This window comes from Polypterus senegalus, chromosome 6, assembly GCF_016835505.1.
Source record: "Polypterus senegalus isolate Bchr_013 chromosome 6, ASM1683550v1, whole genome shotgun sequence".
Taxonomy (NCBI): Eukaryota; Metazoa; Chordata; class Cladistia; order Polypteriformes; family Polypteridae; genus Polypterus; species Polypterus senegalus.
The window spans coordinates 133,366,035-133,379,564 of NC_053159.1; the positions used below are offsets into that span (position 1 = coordinate 133,366,035).

A 13,530-nucleotide genomic window follows, 5' to 3' on the forward strand; every position below is an offset into this window, starting at 1 on the left:
TCTGCTGGATACCTTGGGGGCCAACAGAGGATGCTGCAGGGTGGCCCAGAGACTCGTACGTTCCCTATAATCTGGAAATACGTCTTAGTCACAGCGACAGGAGGAATGACGTACTAATATATATATATATATATATATATATATATATATATATTTAACTGGACACCCCAAAATCTAAAGACTTTGATTTCATTGAAATTTGGTGAAATTATAGAAAAAAACAAAATTGGCTGAAATATAGTTTTATTTGTTGGTATTTATTAATATTATGCATTTATTATGCATGATTACTTTGTAAGCTGCGAACAGATGGGCACCTGGGACCAGAAATTTCCAAATTGGTTTACAGCTTGTTAAAGGAAGGGAAATGGACACACTTAAACCAATCAAAGAGTTTGAGTGAGGACATCCATTATATTCACAGCCAGCTAGTCAAAGGTGTGTAATAGCCTAAGTCATGAAGCCATATCACAAAGCCCATGTCACATATCACAAAGATGTAGAATTTTCTTGACAACTAAAGAAACAGAACAACTCATTTTTAAATCAAGACATCATTACTATGAACATGGACAGAAAGCTAATAAGATCTTGGGGTTGATTTGGTTTCGATCCTATTTTTGTAAAAATTAATTTATTTGTATGGAATGTTGTGTGATTTTAATAAAATCAAAAAAACAAAAAAAAACCAAAGATGTAGAATTTTAATATAAATAATGTCTTGTCTGAAGGACCAGGCCAGAGAGGAGAAAGAGAGAAGAAATGGTAACAACAAAAAGGTGATGTCAGAAGAAGAAACCAAGACAAGTGTAACCATTTCATCTAAAAGTTGGAGGATGCAAGTCATGCATTTCACCAACTGCTGAGTCAGAAAGCCGCACTGGGCAAGGCCATCTTAACATATAGGCTCAATGGGCACTAGCCAGGGGCCCCAGGAACATAGGAGCCCACAATGCTTTTGATGCCTATGTGTGTTTCTGTTTTGTTATCAAAACAGGGGCCCCAGTCCACTACTTTGCCCTTAACCCTAACCCTGGGACATTGATTTTTGACTTTTTTCATTAGCTTTTTCTAAAGTCTATATATATATATATATATATATATATATATACACACATCCAGACTTGGCTATCTACATTTTCTTTTATACTGCCGTCTGCTGGTATTATTGTTCTTAATATATACCAAGTTGTTTTTACCTTTCTATACTTTGTCTTTATATCTAGAGTGACTGAAATAATAAAGTAAATATTTAGAGTACCTGAAGCAGTAAGGAAGTGCCTTGTGATCCAAACTGCATGGTTTATCAGCTGAGGTGGGGAGCTGGTCCAATAGTGAACAGTGCGTTAAAGTAAGACATCAGTGGTTGATAAATGGCCAAGAATATATGTAAAAGGATCAACAAAGTAACATTTAGGTCTGAGATATATCTAAGACATTGTACATTGTTCGTGCCAAAGATAATTAAGTCTCCAGGGGCCTCATGTATAAACGGTGCGTACGCACAGAAACGTTGCGTAAGAACTTTTCCACATGCAAATCGCGATGTATAAAACCTACACTTGGCGTAAATCCACGCACTTTTCCATGGTACCTCATACCTTGTCTTACGCAAGTTCTCCGCTCTGTTTTGCAGACTGGCGGCACCCAGCATCAAAGCAGTGCTACTCTTCCTGTGTGGTTACACCTTATTTTCCTGACGCGGCTTTATAAATACACTGAAACTAACCGCATATTGTTTATTAGTGTAATGCATCTGATTGTAATTTACTTGTAACAATATAATGGTCCAGGGAATAGCCATAGTATTCCAAATACCATAACTGCTTTAGCGTTGTTACTCTCACTTCTTCTTCTTCTTCTTCTTTCAGCTCCTCTTGTTAGGAGTTGCCACAGCGGATCATCTTTTTCAATATTTCTCTCACTGCACCACTCGGAGTATTTATATCACTGTATCTGAGTGTGAATCACAGCAGCAGCTGATCAGAAAGGGAATTATCGGCATACAGCTTCAAGGACACGCTGTCTCAGCCACTGCAAAACGTTTTAAAGCCTTTCCTGTACGGACCTCGCGGTTCAGAAACAGAAACGATATCATTTATAAGGTGAAATTCAGCAAAATATGTTTATTAAATTATACAGATAAAACTTTAACTTCATTTAAATAATCTATATTCTTCACTGGGAGTGTCGTTATGGATAGAATAATTAAACATGTACTACGAAGATATTTCAATGTTCTTTAAACGTTTTGAAGAATCGGCGCTAAGCTTACAGATGGCTTAACGTCTATTACAGAGCTGATTGTATGGCGATCGGTTACTTGGGGAAAGAAAAGCACTGACTGCAGTGACGGCTACGACAATATATATTAAATATAAAACAGAAAGAGCAAATAACAACACAGCTAAAACACAGCGACAATTTTGGCAAAAGTTAAATGCTTGTGTCATGAGCACGAGGCGGCTATGCAGTGTCCGCAACGGACGTAGCCATCCACTGTGCATAAGCTACCTTACTGACGGCGGGCTAAGGAGCCACCGATTCTTCCTCTGCCCAGTGCCACCACAAGCCTAGAGCCGCCCCTGATTGTACTGCTGCAATAAATTATTTCATCGAAGTGAAACACATGTTTAATAACGTGCTTTAATTCCTATCATCATGAAAATGACATTACGTATACATCTCAGTATTTTAGTTATTCAGAGAGCTGTAATATCACGAATGTAATTGATTCTGTGCCCAGTTGGAGGAAGAGAGCCGGTTTAAAAAGCAAGTAGTGATTCACACACATAGAGCACATAGAAGATCAAATACAAAACAAAGCATTTAACGTGCTACTTTAATTACAATGTGATTTGAGAAACTGGTTAATTAAACGATTTTAAGATGAAGTTTATGATGTTCTACTTTAATGACAAAATAAACTACGTGATTAAAGTGGAAATGTCGAGATTGAAGTTGACATTTCGTGCTTTTTCCCCACTGTGTGCCTTTTTTCTCTGTACCCTAATAAGCTTTCATATGACACTCAGACAGTGGGCTTACAACTCTGCTTTTCACGGCGACTTTGATATGTGACTTCTTTTTTATTTCCGGCACTGTGCGATTTGTGAATGTGAGCTTTCAAGTTTCTCCAACACGCTATGTCACTCGATCAACTTCCTTTTGTTGATTATACCACGGTTTATTTGAACAAATAGTATGTTTTTCATTTGCCTCCACTTGGTATTCGCTGAAATTCTTATATTTTCCCCCGTGCTTTTCCCATTGTCTTTTCACAGAAGGCTGCGCTTAAGGGCGATTTATATTGATTTGCATATTCAAATAGGTGTAATTCTGGTAGGATTTGGGGCGTTACATAATGTGCGTGCACGAGCGTTAGTTTTCACGCTGATCGGGATTTATGTAGCGGAAGAACGTGGAAGTTGGAATACGCACAGATTCCTGCATCTGGATTTTTCTGTGCGTAAACACATTTCGGCTTTTGTGCTTACGCCATGTTATAGTGCGAGTTCTACGCACGGCGTTATACATGAGGCCCCAGATGTGCTAGGGAGTGCATGAGGGCAGCGTGTCAGCAGACAACCATTTACTTTCACTCTTTGAGTCCCCTCTGTTAAAAGTCAATTAGCCTGCCTACTAAACTAAAGTCTGAATTAAAATCTTTAATAAACCTCTCTGCATAAAGATAGGGTTGGATGGAATTAAAGCTGCTGACAAGTCTATAAACAGGAGCCTCGCATGAGTCTTGATGAATTCAAAATGTTAATACAGCATAACAACAGTGACAATGGTGTCCTCTGTCCTAACACCTCTCTAAAACAATGACCCATGCTTATCATTTTCAGTATCACAACAGGGGCCAGCATGGCATTATAAGCCTCATCAATGGTAACATAGCAGTGTGATTTTCTTCATGGCAATATTCACAGCTTAATATCATCATTATAATTATGGCAATGGATAAAAAAGTCCTTGAGTAATATAGGGACAGCTGCACAGTTATTATGCCATCACCATCATTGTAATACCAGTAGCAGGTCATCTTCTCACAGGCATAGTATATTATAAATGACAATATAGTAAGCATTATGTTACTCTAGCAGTGCATTGGTATAAGGCATATGGCACCTCCTTATTTTGGGAAAACCATTATGGCATCATTGTCATGCCTCCACAACAGTGGTGTTACCACCATCATTCTTGCATGAATCAGCAAGACATTGTCATGACATGCCACTGAGGTGGTGGCAAGACTGGAGGGTTACTGCCCACCACCAACATATCTGGGATGGGAGCCAAAAGAAGTGGATAACCTGCTGAGCCTGAGAAGCTGCTACAGCAGTCAACAAGATGGATGACATTTTAAATTACTGTACATTCTTGAAGTCCTTACAGGACAGCCGTCTCCTGTGTTGACAGGTATTTTCATTTCCCACTATCTCTATCCCTCATGTGTGGGTCATTTAATAAAACCAACATATCCCAAAATAAATGAAGTGACAGGTCTGAGCGATTACCACTTTGGGGCTCTCAATTGGGATTTTACAAAAAGGCCATTAATGGTTGATATTCACAACTCTATTCCAGATTATCTAGATCCACTCTCATTTGTGTCTCAAATGAAGAAGTCAGAAGATTTGGATAATCTCCAGAGCTGGGCAAACATTTGGAAAATGCAGATTAATGTATAAAAGAGCAAAGTACTACATGTAAGCAAAAGAAGTGTTAGTTATAAATACAAGATGAGCAGTATTCTTCTGAAATGAATTTAGGGGTTTAGGTTGACAGAATGTTCTCATCATCTAAGCAGTATACAGAAACAATTAAAAATGCATATAAAATGTTAGGTTATATCATAAAAACTGTTGACTAAAAATCAAGGGACATTATGCTCAGACTACATAATGCACTAGTGAGGTAAACATCTGGAGTACTGTGTGCAGTTCTGAAAACAACACTACAAAAAAAAAAAAAACACAGAGCAGCAATTGAAGCTGTGCAGAAGAGATCAACCAAGTGCATCCCAGGACTCAGAAAATGAAACCTGTTTGCTCTCAAGCAGAAGAGACTAGCATGGTGACCTAATCCAGGTCTTCGAAATTCTCAAAGGAATCAGTAAAGTGGATCGATCCAGCAGAATCTTTGACTAAATGGTGAATCGCTTTCGAAAATACCAGTGGAAATTAAGGAGAAGTGTATTGGAGGCTGAAGCCTGGAAGCACTTTACTCAAAGAGTTGTAGGTATCTGGAGCAAACTACAGATTTATGGAGTTTAGGCAGAAACTTCAACAACCTTTAAGAAGTATCTAGATGAGTTATTGTGACAGATTAGCTAAACAAACACACCAGATGGACTGAACAGTCCTTTCTTGCTTCTCCAATTTCTTAAGTTCTATGTCAGTGGATATCACTCTCTCTGCGGACTGATTTTGAACACTTTGAACCAAGAGCCATCCTGTGTAAGGAGGACACTGAATAAAATCTAACTGTTTGGTTTAAATTTGTCTTGATTTTACTGTATATCCTAGGCAGACCACAGGTAGTTAAAGACAGATGTTATCTTACAGTTCCAGGAGAATCGGTTCAAATCCAAGCCAATCCCAGGATTAGCTGCTGCATTGCACCAGATGCTGTGGGTTTGGGCTCCAGCTCCTCACATAACAGTTCATTTCCTTGTTATGTTGAAGAGCAAATTAAACACCAGCATGTTAGTTTCATCCTCCTCCATAAAGTCAATGAAAAGTTGCCTTCAAGCATTACCACCTTTATTTAAATTATTGACAGAACATTAGCAAACTGTTGGTGCCAACAAAGGCCAATGACAATCTCCAAACCTCACCTAATCACTTCTGGGTTTTGTTGAGCAAGGCGCAGAAGAGACTCAGTGTTTATTAGAAAGGCCCAGCAGGGGAAGCAGGAGAGCATTAAAATGAGAATCCCTCGCTGGAGTATGATCCCAACTCTTTTAAGATTTCCACTGCCATATGTCTGGAAAGGAAGAACAGATGTTTCATTTTTTTGGCCACTATGAAATGTTTTTATGGAAATGTGCAGTATCTCCATAATGAATAGTGCTATTTTGTGCATTTTGCCTCAGAGCTATTCCTTTTATGAATCTACAAATAAATCAAAGCAAAACACATTTACAGACTCACTGTTGTCTTCTTATGTCTCACAAAGGTTAATTTCTAAAGAGCCACAACTCCTCACAAATGTGTATTTGATTTTATGTAGAATTTCATCATAAACTGCATTATGTTTTAAATTCTTTGGAAATGTACAAGTATTCTGGAAAGTCATCACAGTCATGTAATTTGACATACACTGCAATTTCTCATCATAAGAGCTCCAGCTCCTGCTTTTCTTCCAGCTTCAGTCAAACAAACTGTAACCCCAAGAGATAAATGAAACCAGGACTAGCTAGAATTCCATAGGACAGCATTGACAGAGAATGGATCAAAGGAAATGTCCTCAGATGTTATCACAGAAGCTGAAAGCTGAGGGTAAGATGGTATGACAAGTTTATCATATATTGGCATTTTAAGATTCAAGGTTTACATGCTTAAAATTTCACTGTATGGCATTGACTGGACAGATTTCTCCCTGCAAATGTGTTCCAGAATTTAGATATTTTCCAAAACAGTGTTGGATTAAAGTTGAAGTCAAATTCAATTTTCTTTATTATGTGATAGGGTACCTGGTAGCCAAGGAGTTACCATTGGAAAGGGCACTGGCAAAATATCACAAGGCAGCAGAAGATTTTGAAGATGTCTAGCCATGGTAAGAAAGACCTACACTGGCAGCACTTTGTGAAGAATGGACCATTGAGAGGCAGTAGATGCCTTGGGAGCACCAGGGAGATAGTGAGAAAAAGAGAGGGGGCCCCGAAGACTCAAGAACTCCAAGCTGACAAGTGGCAGCATGATGTCTCTAAGTAAGAAACATGGGATCAAGATGCTGTCTTTGGTAAGAGGGAGAGAAAGAGGGACCATGGCAGTTTAAAAAAAAAGGCAGATGACCTCCAGTTTGATGGTTTAAGGCACATGGTCCTTAACCTTAGGTGCCTTTCCTTTCCCTGTGTCTTTAAAAATTCCAGCTATGGTGAGAATACAAGAGAGTGCTTTCCATTCGAGTTTCACTTTTAAAGAGTAGCATCAAGAACTGCATTTCTTTAAAATGTGTTGAATGAATTTGAATTCATGATATGTAATCATAGAACAGCCAATAGTTCTTATATAAAAGATTGAGGATTATGTCCACATCATATTTGACAGTAGCATCTAAAACAGTACAGTTCTTGATTAATCAATTATCCAGTTATGTCGCACCACCAAATGGATGACTCAGAAGCAAATGTGATAGATGGACTGGCATCCCTGCTCCCTTGTCTGGCCAGGAAACCATGACAAAGGAAGGTCAGGAAGGAACTGCAAAAATTCCCCTTTCTATTCCAAGAGGTGACTGTGGAAGGACACCATGCGTGGCGAAGTAGCCGGTATGGCTGGCAGTCTTTTTCTTGGTCAGGACGCTAAGTACATGGGACTGTGGGTGACTGCCCATTATGGGCTAAGCATCCCTCCATACATTGGGTGGTATGATCCCATTTAGTGAGCCCCAGTATGGATGCCCACAGGGCAGAAAGGGAGTTGTGGTCCCTTGGGCCTGCACCATTGGGTACTCTAGGGACTGCCAGGGGGATTTTTTGGAAATTGAGAGTACAAGGACCGGTGTGATGCCATCAGATCCAGAAGTGCTTCTCTGAGGCAATAGTGAGCACTGGTCAGGCATTAAAAGACAGCCCTCCACTTGGCACAGGGAGTCAAAGATGGGAGAGGAGGCGGAGGAGAAGAAGGAGAGAAGAGAATCGTGTTGCAGTTGTGTACTGTTAAAAGAAAGGAACCTGTAGAAAGTGTGTAATAAAATTGTTTTCTTTGCATTGGGATTATTTGTATATGGTTGTGTCGAGGGTTTGGGTTCATGAGACATCCCCTACTGGTCATACTAGTGAATAAGAGTCATAGTGTCTCAAATTCTTCATATAAATTACCACTATTCTAAAACTCAGACTCTGCTTTGTGACATTTTCTTTCTCCCAGTTTTTCTTCTGGTATACTTCTACACAATTCAGAACCACTCAGTTTAATCAAATTGTTATACTCAGTCTATGAATACGTAATGCTTTCCTAGGCTATTCAGATAGAACTGTCCTATTTATTTTATTATCTCAATACTTGTCTTATTCTACAATATTTTTAAGCAATTTTCATTTCTGACAATTTTCAGTGTGGTGTCACCGTGATAAATATGCTGTCTCACAGCTTCAGGGTACTGTTTTAAAATCCACCCATGGTCACTGTCTGCATGAAGTTTGCATGCTGTGCCATGTATAAGTGTTTCACTCCTACATCCCAAAGATGAACAGTTTAAATTAGTGGAATGAGTAAGTGCAGACATGCGCAAGACCTGGGCTGTGATGCTCTGTCCAGGGTTGGTACCTGCCTTTCAGCTAATGAATCTGGAATAGCCTTTGGCACTGCAACCTTAAATTTGATGAGCCAAACTTAAGAGAGAAGTGGTAACAGGAAAAGATGTCATATACAATAAAGATTCTGAGATCTGTGACCCACCCCTACTGTAATAGGTCTGTTTTTTTGCGTATATTTGAGTGTCATGTCAGCTCATTTCAAAGGTTACAATTTAGTAGTGATAAATCATTTACCTACTTGAGAAATCAATGTGTCACACACTGAAGCTAAGCCACTTCCTATTGAAATACCCGTCACATTTATTACCTGGAAGATAAGATAAAAAAAGCAAGTAAAAATTTAAAATAAGTAAGTTAGATAAAGTCCGTTCTCTGACTATTAAGCACATAAGTGAAATACAGAAAATATTGAATAGAAACACTTACTGTAATGGAAAGTGCCACTGCATCCAGTTCTGTTTTTCCAAGATGTCCACAAAACACTGTGCTGACGAAACTTATGAGAAAGACCATCAACTGAGAAGCAAACTGGTGAAAGAGAGGAGATGGTTTTAATAGCTTGTGTTCTCTCTTTTTCTTCATATTTAAATTGACTGCATTATGTAGGAGGACTGTGTTTCTGATATGGATGTGGGCAGCACTGGAGCACCACAAAAACAGTCCTTGCTCCTATACTCTTTACTGTGTACACCTCAAACTATAAATACAGCACCAGGCCAGGTCACTTGCAGACTTTTTCCTGGTATTTCTGCACATATTAAGGTGTACTGATAAGGGGTTGAGACACAGCATTAACATTATGTAGAGATCTTAGTGTCTTGATGCAGAAATAATTGTCTACAACCTAACATCAGCAAAGCCAAGGAACTGGTTATTGATTTTTGCCACACAAAAAGAGTCTCAATGTCCGGTCACTATTCATAGAGTAAGAGGTGGTGCACTGTTACAAGTATTTTGTGGTCCACATCAATGACAGGCTGGACTGGTCTTCAAGCACATAGGGAGTATATAAGAAGGGGCAGAGCAGACTCTTACAAGACTGTGCTCCTTTAATGTGGGTAGAGACATCCTTTACATGTTCTACAACAATGTGATGGTCAGTGTGATATTTGTATCGTGGTCTGCTGGGCTGGTATGATCCCTTGAAGATAGTTCTACCAAATCAACAAGCTAAGTAAAAGGGCAGGGTCAGTTATGGGACACACTCTGGACTTCCTGGATGTAGTAGCAAAGGAGAGAATGAAGAGTGCCATTATGAACAATGCTGCACATCCCAAGAATATTAAGCCAACAAACTATTCAGCAGAAGGGTGTCAAAAAATGCCACTGGGTCAGCGCACTGCCTCGCTGGGACTGTGACTGCCAAGTCCAAAGTTTTCTTTCCTTTTATTCATTCTAGTGCAAGTTCAGACCATAGTGTGTGTGTTGTTACACGTGCACTTCTGAGGAAAACCTCAAAGACTCATCCCAGGTATCTAATAACCCACCAGGGTGAGAAGTGATGCCACTGCTATCAGGCTTGCTTCTTTTTTCTTCCTTCTTTAGCCTGGAGATGAAACCCTGTGAGGGCTACTGACCACACCTGTTCTGCCAGGAGAGGTATAACAGGAACATGCCATCAGATGTTGGTGTCTTATTTGGACCCAAACCTCTGAGAAGGTGGAGCTCCCCTGACATTTGAAGAGATAATTGACTTTTTTATACTTTTATTTATCCAGGAAGTCTCACTGAGATTAAAACATCTTTCATAAGACACCTGGCCACGGTAGCAGTCCTACACACTCACAACATGTTAAAGTACAACACAAACAATGTAATATACAGGTGCTGGTCATAAAATTATAATATCATGACAAAGTTGATTTATTTCAGTAATTCCATTCAGAAAGTGAAACTTATATATTAGATTCATTCATTACACACAGACTGATGTATTTCAAATGTTTATTTCTTTTAATTTTGATGATTATAACTGACAACTAATGAAAGTCCCAAATTCAGTATCTCGGAAAATTAGAATATTGTGAAAAGGTTCAATATTGAAGACACCTGGTGCCACACTCTAATCAGCTAATTAACTCAAAACACCTGCAAAAGCCTTTAAATGGTCTCTCAGTCTAGTTCTGTAGGCTACACAATCATGAGGAAGACTGCTGACTTGACATTTGTCCAAAAGACGACCATTGACACCTTGCACAAGGAGGGCAAGACACAAAAGGTCATTGCTAAAGAGGCTGGCTGTTCACAGAGCTCTGTGTCCAAGCACATTAATAGAGAGGTGAAGGGAAGGACAAGCAATAGGGATAACCGCACCCTGGAGAGGATTGTGAAACAAAACCCATTTAAAAATGTGGGGAGATTCACAAAGAGTGGACTGCAGCTGGAGTCAGTCCTTCAAGAACCACCACGCACAGACGTATGTAAGACATGGGTTTCAGCTGTTGCACTCCTTGTGTCAAGCCACTCTTGAACAGGAGACAGCGTCAGAAGCGTCTCGCCTGGGCTAAAGATAAAACTGCCGCTGAGTGGTCCAAAGTTATGTTCTCTGATGAAAGTAAATTTTGCATTTCCTTTGGAAATCAAGGTCCCAGAGTCTGGAGGAAGAGAGGAGAGGCACCGAATCCACGTTGCTTGAGGTCCAGTGTAAAGTTTCCACAGTCAGTGATGGTTTGGGGTGCCATGTCATCTGCTGGTGTTGGTCCATTGTGTTTTCTGAGGTCCAAGGTCAACGCAGCCACTGACAAACTTTATGGAGATGCAGATTTCATTTTCCAACAGGACCTGACACCTGTACACAGTGCCAAAGCTACCAGTACCTGGTTTAAGGACCATGGTATCCCTGTTCTTGATTGGCCAGCAAACTCGCCTGACCTTAACCCCATAGAAAATCTATGGGGTATTGTGAAGAGGAAGATGCAATACGCCAGACCCAACAATTCAGAAGAGCTGAAGGCCACTATCAGAGCAACATGGGCTCTCATAACACCTGAGCAGTGCCACAGACTGATCAACTCCATGCCACGCCACATTGCTGCAGTAATCCAGGCCAAAGGAGCCCCAACTAAATACTGAGTGCTGTACATGCTCATACTTTTCATGTTCATACCTTTCAGTTGGCCAACATTTCTAAAAATCCTTTTTTTGCATTGGTCTTAATTGATATTCTAATTTTCCGAGATACTGAATTTGAGACTTTCATTAGTTGTCAGTTATAATCATCAAAGTTAAAAGAAATAAACATTTGAAATACATCAGTCTGCGTGTAATGAATAAATCTAATATACAAGTTTCACTTTTTGAATGGAATTACTGAAATAAATCAACTTTGTCATGATATTCTAATTTTATCACCAGCACCTGTACAACACATATTCAATGTAAGAATATACAGGGTGTCCACAAAGTCTCTTTACAATTTCGAAAAATTAATAGTACTAGTGTGTTGTAGCGTGTTAGCCATTATGAATGTAGAGAAAAGCCAAGCAAAATGACACTTTTTATTGGCTAACTAAAAGGATTACAATATGCAAGCTTTCGAGGCAACAGGCCCCTTCTTCAGGCAAGATGAGATATGTTAATCAAATTTGTCTTATGTACTCAGTTGTTATCACATTGCATTTGTGTATTTCAGGTGCCCTGTTGATGAAAGAGAGGCTGTTGAATAAACCCCTAAAAAAATGGCTGCTCCTCAAGAAAAGGCACAATGTGTATCGTGGTCTATTGAAACAAAATCGGAATGGAAGGGGTGGCCCAATTCCCTGGCCACCTTGTTCACCAGAAATCACTCCTCTGGACTTCTTTCTGTGGGGTTATGTTAAAGATATTGTGTTATCAAACAAAGATGCGGGATATTAATGACCTGAAGCAAAAGATCACTGATGCCATTACCACCATTGATGATGCTATGCTACAGAGAACATGGCAAGAAATCGAGCACCATCATGATGTGCATCGTGCAACTAATGGCACCCATATAGAGGTGTATTAAATGAGGCAAAAAAAACTTCAATACCTGCTCCTCATTTTGTAATAATTTCCACAGATTTGTCTATTCATTAAAATCTTGAAATTGAAAACAGACTTTGTGGACACCCTGTATAATGCAACATACAGCATTTACAATCTCCACAATCAGTAACAACTGTACATAAACACAATAACCTCTTAAGACAAACTACATATCTCCTTTACTACATTCTTTAGGATACATTTAAATTCATCAATGGAAATATATCTAATTTTAGACCTTTCTGCATATCATTCCATGTCCATAGTGTATAATAAGAAAATGCAGTTTTCCTCAGATCAGTCAAAACCCGGGGAACAGTAAAATGCAACCATTTGGAGCAGCATAGTTGGTAACTACCAGTACCAATACAGAGTAGCTTGCTCAGATAAGATGGAAGTTTACCCAAAATCACTATATAGATCAAAAAAAAATACCAATGTTGTTGTCTGCAAGTGGTTAATGATGTCCAACCCACCCAATCATAAAGTATGCAATGATGAGTAAGACTTTGCATTTGTAATAAAACGCAGAGATATGGTACACTGAATCAAGGCTCCGTAAGACAGAGGAGGATGCCGCATAAACAATATGTCACCATAATCAATCACAGGCAAAAACAAATGTAGCTTCCACTAGTTTTTTTTCTTGGCATTGAAGCAAGATCTTTTTCTAAAATAAAAATCAGTCTTCACTTTCAGTTTCCCCAACTAATGTACCTATATGTACTTTAAATACGTTTCTAGTCTATCCATATTCCCAGATACTTATAAGAAGACACCCTTTCAATAAATTTACCATCAATCATGAAAATCGTCTAACAACTGCAAATGAGCTTTTGAAAAGACCATAAACTTTGTTTTCTGAGCATTTAAAACCAATTTTAAGCTCAACAAAGCAGTCGGATGCTCTTTCAATGCCTGCATTACAGAAGAACACCACTTGCTGGCACTTAATGAAATCTGCTTCCACTCACACTCATTGCTTCAAATGGAAAAAAATAAAAACCCCACTGCCTCAATCATTTCATTTG

General features: G+C 39.2%; 1 protein-coding gene across 3 annotated transcripts in view; it reads right to left on the reverse strand.

Annotated features, from left to right (window-relative positions):
• LOC120531640 (multidrug and toxin extrusion protein 1-like) overlaps nt 1–13,530 on the reverse strand; it is an 88,216-nt gene that overhangs the window by 57,394 nt on the left and 17,292 nt on the right. For 2 of the 3 annotated variants that reach the window (XM_039757234.1, XM_039757233.1), the window contains exons 2-4: nt 8,918–9,019; nt 8,730–8,798; nt 5,846–5,994 (exon numbers count right to left, since the gene is read on the reverse strand). In XM_039757234.1, coding sequence (XP_039613168.1) covers nt 5,846–5,994; nt 8,730–8,798; nt 8,918–9,019 — 320 coding nt within the window. Of the gene's footprint in view, nt 1–5,845; nt 5,995–8,725; nt 8,799–8,917; nt 9,020–13,530 lie in introns of those variants that run through there. The other variant, XM_039757235.1, reaches the window with a different exon arrangement.